Source organism: Lepidochelys olivacea (genome assembly GCF_965140295.1).
Source record: "Lepidochelys olivacea isolate rLepOli2 genome assembly, chromosome: 1".
NCBI classification, from domain to species: domain Eukaryota; kingdom Metazoa; phylum Chordata; order Testudines; family Cheloniidae; genus Lepidochelys; species Lepidochelys olivacea.
The window spans coordinates 244,970,983-244,983,564 of NC_140411.1; the positions used below are offsets into that span (position 1 = coordinate 244,970,983).

Below are 12,582 nucleotides of genomic sequence, written 5' to 3' on the forward strand. Positions count from 1 at the left end.
GACAATACAAGGAGCACAAACATGCCCTCTAGCCAAACCAACCACCTCATGCTGGGTGGGTTTCCCTGGGTTGCCCATCTGAGAAGCTAGCATTGGTACTGCGCGTCTCCTATTGGTCAGGGCCAATATCCTCTCCTGGATCTGGGAGGGGCATGAGAAATCTATTCTACATTTGCACAAGTGCAAGTTTTAACAGGAGGGGGTGGCCTTGATTGAATGCTATTGTGATAACCACCCAGCCCTCCCACTAGGTCAGTCAGAAAGGACACACAAAACTTTCAGTTAAACAAACTCCCTTCCCCTCTCAAAGTATTGTTTAAAAATATACAACTTTTTTTCATTTGAAAAATAATATAATTGGTCACATTTTAAAGCCATATGTGTGGGGCATGGAGAATATATCTTCTTTATTTCTGTCTGTCTTACTTTTCTGAGGCTCAGTGTCTACATTATACAATTTTTAAAAACAAAAGATTCTCCCATCCACCCTGCCCCTAATACCTTCCCGCCTGCATTCTCAGCTGTCTTCGGCTAGATGTCGAAGTGCTGTTGGGTTACAGTAAACTCATCTCAGAAAGCTTTGGCTCATGGGATAGCTTGTGGCATCTTTACAAGCATCTTTATAAACAATAGCTCTGCCAACGTCCAGCACGGGATACTGTTCAATAGTATCCTTCTCACTCAGGATCCGAGCATGCCATGTGCAAAGGGCCCTTCCTGTGAGATGCTGAGCACCCACCTTAATCTCAGTGGAAGTTAATTGATGGTGCAAACACCTCACAAGATTGGGCACTAAGGCCCCAGTTCTACAAAGTTATCCACACAGCAACCCATTGCCCCCCATCCTGAGTACCAGTGATTTCAGTGAGTCTCTACGTGGGCATAAGAACAGTCATACTGGGTCAGACCAATGATGTATCTAGCCCAGTATCCTGTCTTCTGATAGTGGCCAATGCCAGGTGCCCCAGAGGGAATGAACAGAACAGGTAATCATCAAGTGATCCATCCCCTGTCGCCTATTCACAGCTTCTGGCAAACAGAGGCTAGGGACACCATCCCTGTCCATCCTGGCAAATGGCCATAGATGGACCTATCCTCCATGAACTTATCTAGTTCTTTTTTGAACCCTGTTATAGTCTTGGCTTTAACAACATCCTCTGGCAAGGAGTTCTACAGGTTGACTATGCATTGTGTGAAAAAATACTTCCTTTTGTTTGTTCTAAACCTGCTGTCTATTAATTTCATTTGGTGACCCCTAGTTCTTGTGTTATGAGAAAGAGTAAATAACACTTCCTTATTTACTTTCCACACCAGTTGTGATTTTATAGACCTCTATCATTTCCCCCCTTAGCCGTTTGTTTTAAGGATCTGCCCTTTGCAGGATCAGGGTGTGATTGAGCTTAAAGGGGAGTTGAGTGGGTTAATCTCTGTGCTCTGCTTTGACAAGTTACACTTCTAAGAGGAAACCTTGGTGCTGGTGCTAAGAAATTAGGTTCTGCAGGGCAAAAGGGAGAGAGCTTCACCTGTATGATGCCTCCTGTTCAACCCTTTCACATACTCCCACTATAATGGAGTCACTCCCTCCATGGTACATATTGATGGAAAACCTGTAGTTCTCACTATACGGTATTCTTCCAATGGTTTAAAGCGCTATGGGCTTCTATGGATATATGCACATTGTTTGAGCTCTGAAACTTTGTTATGAACTAACTAAAATTCTACTGTGGGGGAACTGGCAGGCCTCAAAAACCACTTTAGCACTCATTTTGCCCGCATAGCCTTCCATGGGGTTTTGCCAGCCTGACTCCCAGGGAGGCCAATTCTGACTGCTCTATGGCAACTCTAAGTCGGGGAGCCTGGCAATTCCTTTACTGTGTTAGGGAAAGGCCGACACTATGTAGCTACTTCATGCAAATAGCCTGCCTTGACATGAGTAACTGGACATGGGTGAGGCCTCATTTCTTGGGAAACAGGATTAAGATGGTAAATGGATCAGCAGGATGGAAGCAGAATGTCCGTACTAGCTAAGATAAGGGGGAACACCCAGGGAACCATCTACAATGGGGAAAATAAGGCTGAAACATAAGATTAAGTAAAGAGTCAGTCGTGCATGGACAGTGCGTGGACAGTGCATGGGCAAAGCTTGGTTGTACAGGGATTGGTTCCTACAAAGTGACCAAGCCAATCTCAAAATGTGTGATGCAATGTATAGTAAATATATATAAAGAAAGAGGCTTACTGTGTAACTTATTGGATGTGTGCTATGTCCTATACCTACACCATATGCTTGAGTCTGATCATCTCAGCATTGCTTTGCTGCCAAATAAAGAAACCTGAATGACGAGACTGGAGTCAGACTGAATTATTGGAGAACCGAGTGGAAGATGTCTCGGGGGAAACCCAGAAGTCACCTGCTAAATGACCCAACAGCCATGACCAGGCTGGGGAGCAGAATCATCCAAGGATGAGTGACAAGAGAACTGCTGCTGATCTGTCCCTAAAAGATAAGTAGGAGCAATAATGCAAGTAGAGGAGATAGAAGGGTAATAATATAATTTTGCCAGGTGTGAACAGGTCCCCAAATGCCAACCCAGACACACACTGGCAGTTTACTTGGCCCTGGTTTGAACTGTTCACTTTATAAAGTGAAGATGATCAGGAGGGAGAAGCACAGGAACGCGAAGTCTCCATCAGTCCCCATCCAGCTGTTAGAGGCATGCCCCTGGACATCTCCACAGTCCGACTGAGCTGGGGAAAAAATTCTTACTGACCTTCTGTAACTGTTGTTCTTTGCGATGTGTTACTCATGTCCATTCCATGTTAGCTGTGTGCGTGCACCCCATGCACCGTTGCCAGCGATTTTTCCCTCAGTGCACTCCAGCACCATTTGGTGCTGGGGTAGGAAGGTGGTTTGTGGAATGGACGTGAGCAACACATCTTGAAGAACACCAGTTACAGAAGGTCAGTAGCTGTTTTTTCTTCTTCGAGTGCTTGCTCATGTCCATTCCACGTTAGGTGACTCACAAGCAGTACCCAAGGAGGTGGGCTCAGAGTTCATGGACACGCATTCTGTAACATTGCTCTCCCGAACTTGATGTCATCTTGAGCCTGTTAGGTGATGGTATAGTGGGATCAAGTATCAGATGGATAGCTGTGTTAGTCTGTGTCCACAAAAACAGCGAGGAGTCTGGTGGCACCTTAAAGACTAACAGATTTATTTGGGCATAGGCTTTCGTGGGTAAAAAATCCACTTCTTCAGATGCATGGAAGAAGTGGGTTTTTTACCCATGAAAGCTTATGTCCAAATAAATCTTTTAGTCTTTAAGGTGCCACCAGACTCCTCGTTGTTGGTAGAGTGGGATGAAAAGGTATGCACTGACGACCAGGTTGCAACCCTGCAGATGTCTTGGATCGGAACCTGGGCCTGAAATGGAGTCTGAGGTCTCATGGAATGAGCTGTCAAAATGGCAAGCAGTGGAACATTCGCCTGCTCGTAGCATGCCACAGGAGCATGAGATTCTCTGGGCTGAAACCGGTAGGCCTTTCATCCTCTCTGCTATTACCACACAGTTGTGTGGATCTATGAAACGGTTTAGTCCTCTCGAAGTAGAAGGCGAGGGCATGCCTAACATCCAATGAGTGAAGCCATCATTCTTCTGAATTCTTGAGTGGCTTCGGGAAGAAGACTGAGGCTTGTTTGGTATGGAACTGCGAGATAGACCTTCTGAGGGCTGGTCTACACTAACATTGTAAGTCGAATTAAGTTACGCTAGTTCAGTTACATAAGTTACAGAACTGAAGTTGACGTAACTTAGGTTGACTTACAGTGGTGTCTACACTGCACTATGTTGATGGGAGATGCTCTCCCGTTGACAGAGCTTCCACCTCTTGGGGAGGTGGAGTACAGATGTTGACAGGAGAACACTCTGCCATCAACTTAGTATGTCTTCACCAGACCTGCTAAATTGACACCGCTGCATTGATTGCAGCGGTGCCGATTTAGCCGGTAGTGTAGACATGGCCTGACATAGGGCAGAGGAGCCTGCTCCTCCCTGCTTGTTGATGTAGAACATGGCCGTGGTGTTGTCTGTCAGTACTTGAACTACCTTGCCTGTGATCTGGGGAAGAAACACTTGGTAAGTTAAGCAGACCACTCTGAGCTTCCTGACATTCATATGCAGGGAGAGCTCTTCCTGTGACCACAGGCCCAGTGTCCTGAGGGGATCAAGGTGGGCTCCCCAGCCTAGGTCTGAAGCATCCAACACTAGGGACACTGATGGCTGGGGGAGCAACAAAGGGAACACCTGCCATTGCCAACCAGGGTCCTTCGACCAGTCGAGCACCCGGGTGGAACTGTAAGTACTGAGTCCAAGTGGCATCTTTTCAGTGAGTACACTGAAGCTAACCACGCCTGCAGGGGCCGGTGGCGCAGCCTTGCATGCCATACCACATAGGCGCTGACATTTTTCCCAGTGGGTGCTCCACCCTCACTCTGCCCCGAGGCCCCGCCCCACACTGCCTTCTCCCCCGAGGCCCCACCCTCCCTCCACCTCTTTCTGTCCCTGCTCTGCCCCTTCCCTCAAGGTCTCATGCCAGCTGCCAAACAGCTGAATGGCAGCCCAGCTGAATGGCTGTGGTTGGTGGATGCTGATCATCCCAACTATTTTTTTCCACGAGTGCTTGGAGTCAGTGCCTCACTTGATTCTCTCCTCACTTGTAGCAGTGTAAATCAGGAGCGACCCCAATGAAAACAGCGGAGTTACACTGGTATAAAATTAATGAACCACAGGTGGTTCATCAGCCTGGGAAGCAGTTTAATGAGTGGTGCTGTGGTTCACCAGCAGGTGTAAACCCAATCTGACAAGCCAGAGAAGGCACGTCGGACTGGCAGTGCCAGTAAGAATCTGAAACGCACTTCTTGAATGGAAGAGGGTACTAAGCAGGGGTGAGTCTAGCTGGCATAGCTATACTGGCAAAGGCGCTGTAGTATAAACAAGGCCTGCATTAACCACGTTTTTGGGCAGTTAATTTCCCTTGTTTCTTGAGGAAGAGGTGTTAGTGAGGGGGTATGATTGGAGGCCACCTGCGGGAGGGGAATGATCTGCCACTTTAGCTACCAGCTCTGCCCTCCTCCTGGTCCCACCATGCCCCCAGTAGGGCTGGAAGGGCCATGGGAAGAAAGGAGGATGGTAACTGATGGGCTGTGAGGAGCACGTCTACCAGCTGGAGGCAGCAAGAGGAATAGCAGGGAGCCCCAGACTTTGTATCGACTTCAGGGAGCTAGTGTAAAGGAAGGGGCTCTGCAAAGCCCTCTGCAGTACAGGCATACTGTTGATGTGTGGAATGGCCCATTCAGCTCAGTGGGGTATACTCAGATGAATTAGGATGCTCCAAAGAGATTAATAGTCTAACACAATAGCTCTGGGTGGTGTGAAATGACCCAGTCATCTCAATGGAAGTTCCCCTCCACCTCAGTTTCAGTTGTGGAATACCATTGTTCAAGGTAATCTCACTATGAACATCGGTTTTAGAGCAACTGGAACATTAAAAGCTTCTTCTTACGGGGGGGGGGGGCAGGGGGAGAGAACAGTATCTGAGGAACGCCTGAACCAAATTACTCCAAACTTGCACCACTGCCCCTGTTGTGGCGTACCAATATCTTAGATAATCTCATTATGCATGTGGATTTTAGAGTACTATGAAAATTGAAAGAAGCTCATAATGCAGGGGAAGGATATATATTGGGAACCTCTTGATCAAATGGCCTAAATTTGTACCATAAATTCTACCCCAGTCCCTGAATAGCTTTTGAATCATTGCTTCCCCAAAAGGGAAATGGGTGGTGGAAATTATCCACAATTAATCCCAAGAGAATAATATCAGCATCAGAGCCATACTTTGAGCCCCACGTATGTGTAAAAAAAAAAAAAAGTTATAAGTGTAAAATTTGTATGTTACATTATTTTCTTAGTGGAACTGTATCTCACTTAAACGACCTCAAAAATCTTGACTACTAAACCCACCCTGTGGCTATTTTCAAGACAAGGTTTTTTTGAGGGCCTTTTTCCCCAATCAGCTTTCTCTTACCCTAACCTATTCTGTTGTGCTCCCAGCTCTCTGTTCTGTATGTACATGCAATGGTGGAAAGGGACAAATTTTCACACCCAGATCCAGTCTTTCAGCCACATCAAGTCGGCAGTTACCCTGATTTGGAGAAATTAGGAATGTAAAGGATCATTTCATTTTTAAAGGTAATCTGTAAAGGGGCAATAACTGAGACTGTACCTTTGTTTGATTTTCTTCTAATGTGTAAAGAAGGCATGAGGATTTGGGGTTGCATGTGGGTTTTTTTTGTTTATATGTTTATTTTGGGGAGGGAAGATACATTTATGTTGCCTCCTTTTATATTAAAAATCCAGGTCCTGTCTAGCCTGGGGCTCATGCTTTGTCTAGACTAGAGCTGGTGGCCTTGTTATAATTGGAGCTAGTTGATCATAAATGCTAATTATGTTGATAACTGAGGCGCTCCACAAATGTTTGTTCTGGAGCGCACAGTTTTGTGGTTTGCCCAAGGCTGAGCCCCCATGTCCTGATACTCTGCAAATGTTGGTGTCTAGATTAGCATTTACAGTCAATTACTACAGGAGGACAAATGCTAGTCCAGACAAAGCCTACGATAACAGAACTAGTGAAATGATGACATCACAAGAGTCAAGAGACAGAAAACTGAGCAATGGAAAGGGGAAGAGATTTAAAATCACACTTCGAAAAACTCTGTTTTGTTTGATTTTGTTAACACCTATTTAACTTCAGTGACAAATGAGTATTTTATATAAAGGATGCACGGGTGCAAGGGAGGGATGAGAGAGAGAAATTTCCCCCCAGATTTTTACTATCCTGGGGGGCCAGGACAGCTTCCCCTTCCCTGAAAGAGCTGTATCAATGCACTTTAGTCCCCACCTGAACCATCCGCTATTAATTCCATGACCTGCGCTTCTCTTCAGCAAAGTTATGGCAATCAGGCTGAAACAAACTGTATGATGGTTTCCTGATGGGGGCTAAGATGAAAACAATAAACTTGTGAGATGAGCTCACATCACTACACTGCCCCAGCTAACCTTCTCAGCTACCTCTATTGACAACAGATCAAACGCTCATCTCAGCTGAACTGGTACAACCCTACAAATCAATGGTAATGAATGAATGAAAATTTGGTCCTATATCCAATTGCTTTAGAAATATCAGCAGGGAGAATTATTCAAACACAACCTTGTGGTGCCGTATTTTCTAACTTTATACAATAAAAGCAACAATCACAAGCCACATTGCCAGTTGTGAGGGATGTTGTCCAACTCTTATAAACACAGTAAAATATATTAAACATTTTATTATAAGTTAAAAATAAATAACACTCAAAAATAAATGTCCATATTCTGAAGCAAACTTGCCTTTCCACTCAGTATTTAAAAATATAGATTTGGGGGGGTGGGGGACAGAGGGAGGTGGAGCCATTAAAGAATTCCATATTTCCATCGGACAGTTCCAATTTTTCATAGAAATTATAATTCTGATTGGGTGAAAAAAAGTCATGTGATTTCTGACAATTTTGTGATATCATGAATCTGAACAGTTACAAAAATGATTATCTTCAGAGTAAACCATTCAACTGAGGTTTTTCCTCAAAGGACTAGCAGCCCTAGTCATAGAATCACCACTTTCAGAGACAGCCATGTCCAGACATCATTCTCCATTTCCTTGGGGTCATTTTCAAGTCATTGTTGGAGACCTAAAAATGGCCACCATTTCTCTCAGCTTTGACCCTGTAACGACCTTTGATGCTCTCTGCTGATCATTGTCACCATCGTCCTGGCTGAGGAGGACCTTATGGGGCATTCTTTAGAGACCATTAATAGTACTCCTTAAGCGGGCTAGATGGGTGAGTGTTGACTAACAAGAGGCACTGCTCCATCCCTTGCCACAGTGGATGAGAACTTTGCCTCTACAGCCCACCCAGCTTGGGAAGTGAGAGACCAGGACATTAAAGGTGCATCTCCCACTTACAGCACTAATGGCAGTGATATGCATCCAACCCAAACATAAATCTTGATTAAAAGAGGGTTTTCACTCATTTTTCAGCATACCCTATAGAAATGATGGGTCTCTAGCAACTTCGGTGATACACAAATGTGCACCCCAAATTTGCCCTCCTTAATTCTGAGTCACATCACAGCTCCTTCTGTGTCACTTCTGCCAATGGGCTTCCACTTCTCTTTCTTCTGCAAGGGGCACAACGGTCCTTCCACTAGCTACGTCTGATCTTTCTCCTGGACTTCCTGCAATCGTTTCTCTAAGCGATCCAGTTTAGCCAGATTCTCCTTCAGCAGCTTACTGTTTGGAACCAGTTGTAAAGCTTTCTCGTAATAGCTACGTGCATTGACGTAATCTCCCTATAAAAGGGGGAAAAAGTGTCATTCATATTCTCTGACATTGAAACATCATTGCCTGAGACCAGCAAGATCCATAATGGATGGAGAAAGCAATTTATAAAGTGTGTATGACATGTTTTGAAACAGCAACACTCCACTCACTATTAAATTGATCAACTGGTATTTCAGAAGGACTCTCTCTGTGCCTAAATTAGGTCAATAGGGACATGGCAAGAAGCAGATTTAAACAATGCTATAATGTCCAAGTAGAAGATATGTAGAATATGAGTTAAACTAATATCTTTAGGACATTCAGAATAATTATGCTACAGTAATCATACAAGTATGAAATCACATGTCTTGTCACGATATTTCCATCAATTGGTGTCAGTATTATGCATTAGACACTATCATCAAGTGGATTAGGTAAGGTGGAATTTAAAGGGCTGATTCTCAACTGCATAGACTGGAAATACTTATCCAACAGTTTAAAAACACACATTGTAGATTATGGGCTAAGCACAGCTTTGCTAATGAAGGAGCACCCCTTTCAAAAGATGGACTATGCTCCCAGCCTTTCCACCTCCGATGTTTTCCTACCCACTTCTTGAATGATCAACCTTTCTCTGAAGGGAGACAGCCCTTCAGGGTTCCATATTGCTGCTATTTTCCCCTCTGATTTAGTCTCGATCCAGGTGCCCTCCCCCACCATGTCATGCCAAGATCCACTGGATACCTGTGTGATGACAGCCATTTTGACCAACACACCAGGGACTGAACTAGGGCTTTCCAGAGCTAAAGGCACAAATCTCTACAACTTGAGTTAGAGCCAGTATTTCTAGCTGGTGCTGTAACAGACTCGCATCCTCTTTGGATCCAACTCAGCGGGGGGGACAAAAAAAGACACACTGAACATGCACTTCTTAGCTGCCTGAAGGCAAGTCCAGCAATGTATTCTGAAGAACAGAAATAGTCCCTTTGCTTGACAGCCAGCAGAAAAGCAAGGGACTTTCCTACCTTGATATGCTCAATCCCTCCCATGTTCATCCATGCCTGAGCTTGATCTGGGTTCAGCTCCACAGCCACTTTATAGCTCTAAATAAATATGAAATGTCTTCAGGTTAAGATGCTTGTGTCCCTGACTAAAAGCCACATTAGGGGTGAAATAACTCCCCCACACCAATACTCTTTAAAATATGATTGTTTTCTTTCTTGATTTTTTTTACATACAAAATGCGCGTTGTTTCAGAGTCTTAAGTGGAGACAAATGAAGCGACCATTTCCCCAAAGGGCCTATCTGGGGGAATTTGCTTTGTCTGCAGAGTCCTGCAGGGAATCAAGGCAACTTCCAGGATAGTGCATTATCATCTGCTGATCCTGACCTGCAGGGATGCTCTGCACTTTACAGCTACCTTCTGCACATGGTATTTACCTTATAAGAAAAGCATCTCCATAACTCCACATCAGCATGTATGTGTGCAGGGAGGGAGAGAACATTGGCAAGGTTTTAACATATGAATGGCTACAGCCTTTCTTACAACACAGATACCTGTGTGCAGATTTAATAAGGACCATAGGTAGCTTCCCCCCTACCCCCTTATTTTGCTTCTACAAAGGTGGAGGGAAATCATTAAAAAAAACTCTGGACTCTGATGATCACTTCTATTTTTGGGACATCATAACTGAGGAGGATTCAAAGAGTGTCTGGACATTTATATGGATTACAAGTATACTCAGAGTTCTAATTAATTATAACAGAGAATTTGGACAGGGTGTTAAACCTTATGATTCAGGACTTAAATTTATGATCTCTAATAGCTAGAGAGCTATCCCTTGGCTTCACAAGTAATCTACCAAATTGGAGGGAGACTTTTTTTGTGTAGGAGTATTTCAAAAAGGAAAGGAGGCGGAGAGAACACTGTTGTAACTTTAACTATGGAATTGATACTACCCTTCCATAATCCCAGCTGTCCTATATGGTGACCAGATGAGCTATATAAGTGAATAAGCAGCATGCATGCTCTCTGCTGAATGTTAATTTCAGCTAGTGAGCTCAGTTCTTGAACTATAAACACAGCCGTGTGCTTTAGAGTGGTTGCTTGCTATACCTCAAAAGCCTTGTCAAGAAGGTTTTGTTCTCTTAGCTGATTTCCTTTAGTAAAAAAGAGCTCCGATAGGACTTTTGGATCCTTTGGTTTTAGCTGCAGAGCTTTATCTATTGCTTCAAGGGCCTGCAGAAAGAGAGAGAGGACACAATATTCTATTCTATCCAGGTTCTTCTCCTGTGCCCATCACTATGGTATTGGAGCACATGAGCCGCTGAGCAGTACACAGCATCATCACCCTGTGCCCCAGATTTCTGTTTACCTTGAGGACTGTTACCACATTCAGAAATTGAAACTCTAGTAGCTCACAGCCTGATTTTCCAAGGTGCTGACCAGTCCCCGTCAGCTGGAGTCAGTAGAAGCTGAGTACTCAACACCTCTGAAAAAAAACTCAAGCTCTTGGCTTTCAATCCTATTTCTAGACCAGTGTTTCTCAACAACCAGTCCGTGGATTGGCGCTGGTCCCTGAGAGTTTCCTGTCACAGTTCAGGAAGGCAGCAAGCTGGCCCCTTGTATCAAAATGTTTGAGAAACACTGACCTAGGTGAATGGAAGCATCAGATAAAGCAATCCAGCTTTACCTGTACAAAGTGTATCAGTCACTGATGTGGCTACATGCCCTTGCTATGCACATCTCAGGATATGATCTAGCCTTTGGCTGTACAGAGATGAAAATTCATCCCAAGCCCTTTGATTGGGTGTATGGGACAGCAGCACACGGAGTTCACTGTACCTTGCTGTAATGCTCCTGCTTGCTGTAGATGGCTGATAAAAGGCGGTAGCATTCTAGACACTTGGCCTCTTCTGTCACAATATGGTTAGTCATTTTTTCAGCTTCCTTTGTTTGTCCCATCATTGCTAAAACCTGTGCCTAGAGATCAATAGTAAACAAGAGTTTTCATCCCTTTTTATGACACTCCTCTTTCATCACACGCTGATGTCAAAAGAGCTGTGAAAACTTAGGCTAGCCTGCTTGGCTGGTAAGATCAGAGTCAATACAGTGGGCCCAGCTATCATGCACTGCTAAGCACGGGACCCAGCATCTAGTCCTGGCATCCTGCTTTCTGGCAAGGCAGAAGGTGGAAGTGTTAATGGCAATGGTTCGGCACCACCTGGAGGACAGAAGGAATGACCAGGCTTTGCTCAATAATATGCCCTCAAGTCAACAAGAAGCAGGCCTGGCTGGCTCTGGAGCAAGTCACTTCTGGTCCTCCTCAGCTAGAAGGGTGGTGGCTACAATATGGGACCTAAAGGTGTGAGAAGACAAAAGAGTGGGAGGGCAATTTTCTGGGCTTCGACACAGATGAGGAAGACCCCTTCCTGCCTCAGGACAAAATTAAAACCAAGACTTGCTCAGTTGCCTGCTCTAGGGAAAGCTCACAGTAATTATCATCCATGTGGAAAGAGTGCCACGCCTTGGATAATATTTCTAAATGCTAACATAACCCTGTCACCAACTTTCTCATCACACACTCACCAGTGCCAGTCGAATCTCCTTGTTTGAAGGCTGCAGTGCTGCGGCTTCCCTGTAAACCTGTAAAGCTTCTTCATACCGCCCTGTGTTGTAATAGAGAGCTCCCAGTGGCGACAGAATTTCTGCCTTCCGCGATACTTTCAACGCTCTACATGTTGGGAAGAACGAAGTGGCTTCAGGTGATGCTGGGATCGGAGCGTAAGACAAGAGTGGGATTTGCTGTGGGATTTGCCTTGGAAAGGTTAGTGCTCTGCACTGCCAGATCAGAGCCTAAGGGTTGGTCCCATTCTGACCTTTTGCTCCAAGCCAGCCCAGAAGGGAAGAGCTGTAGAGGCAGCATTCATAGTCCCTGATGGGAGAAGGGAGTGCCCCCACCAGCAATCCAGCTGGCCTGCTAAGGAGCAGAAGGGACAGGTTCGAAGGGAATGGAAATCTGCAGCTGTGGTGCTGGAACTAAGGGTGCTGCCAGAGCCCCTGGCTTGAAGTAGTGTTTATCAACCCAAATATAATGGTTTCCGCCTTCAGCACCCACACTGTAAAAATTGTTCCAGAACCACTGGCTGTGGGATGAGGGTGGC

The 12,582-nt window shown here is 45.0% G+C and overlaps 1 protein-coding gene across 1 annotated transcript in view; it reads right to left on the bottom strand.

Moving 5' to 3' along the window:
• Positions 1-7,433: 7,433 nt before the first annotated feature.
• TMTC1 (transmembrane O-mannosyltransferase targeting cadherins 1) overlaps positions 7,434-12,582 on the bottom strand; it is a 175,791-nt gene continuing 170,642 nt past the window's right edge. Inside the window, exons 16-20 of the mRNA XM_084647478.1 lie at positions 12,008-12,152; positions 11,264-11,401; positions 10,535-10,657; positions 9,444-9,521; positions 7,434-8,447 (exon numbers count right to left, since the gene is read on the bottom strand). Of these exons, the coding sequence (XP_084503604.1) occupies positions 8,307-8,447; positions 9,444-9,521; positions 10,535-10,657; positions 11,264-11,401; positions 12,008-12,152 (625 nt within the window). The 3' untranslated portion in view covers positions 7,434-8,306. The remainder of the gene's footprint in view (positions 8,448-9,443; positions 9,522-10,534; positions 10,658-11,263; positions 11,402-12,007; positions 12,153-12,582) is intronic.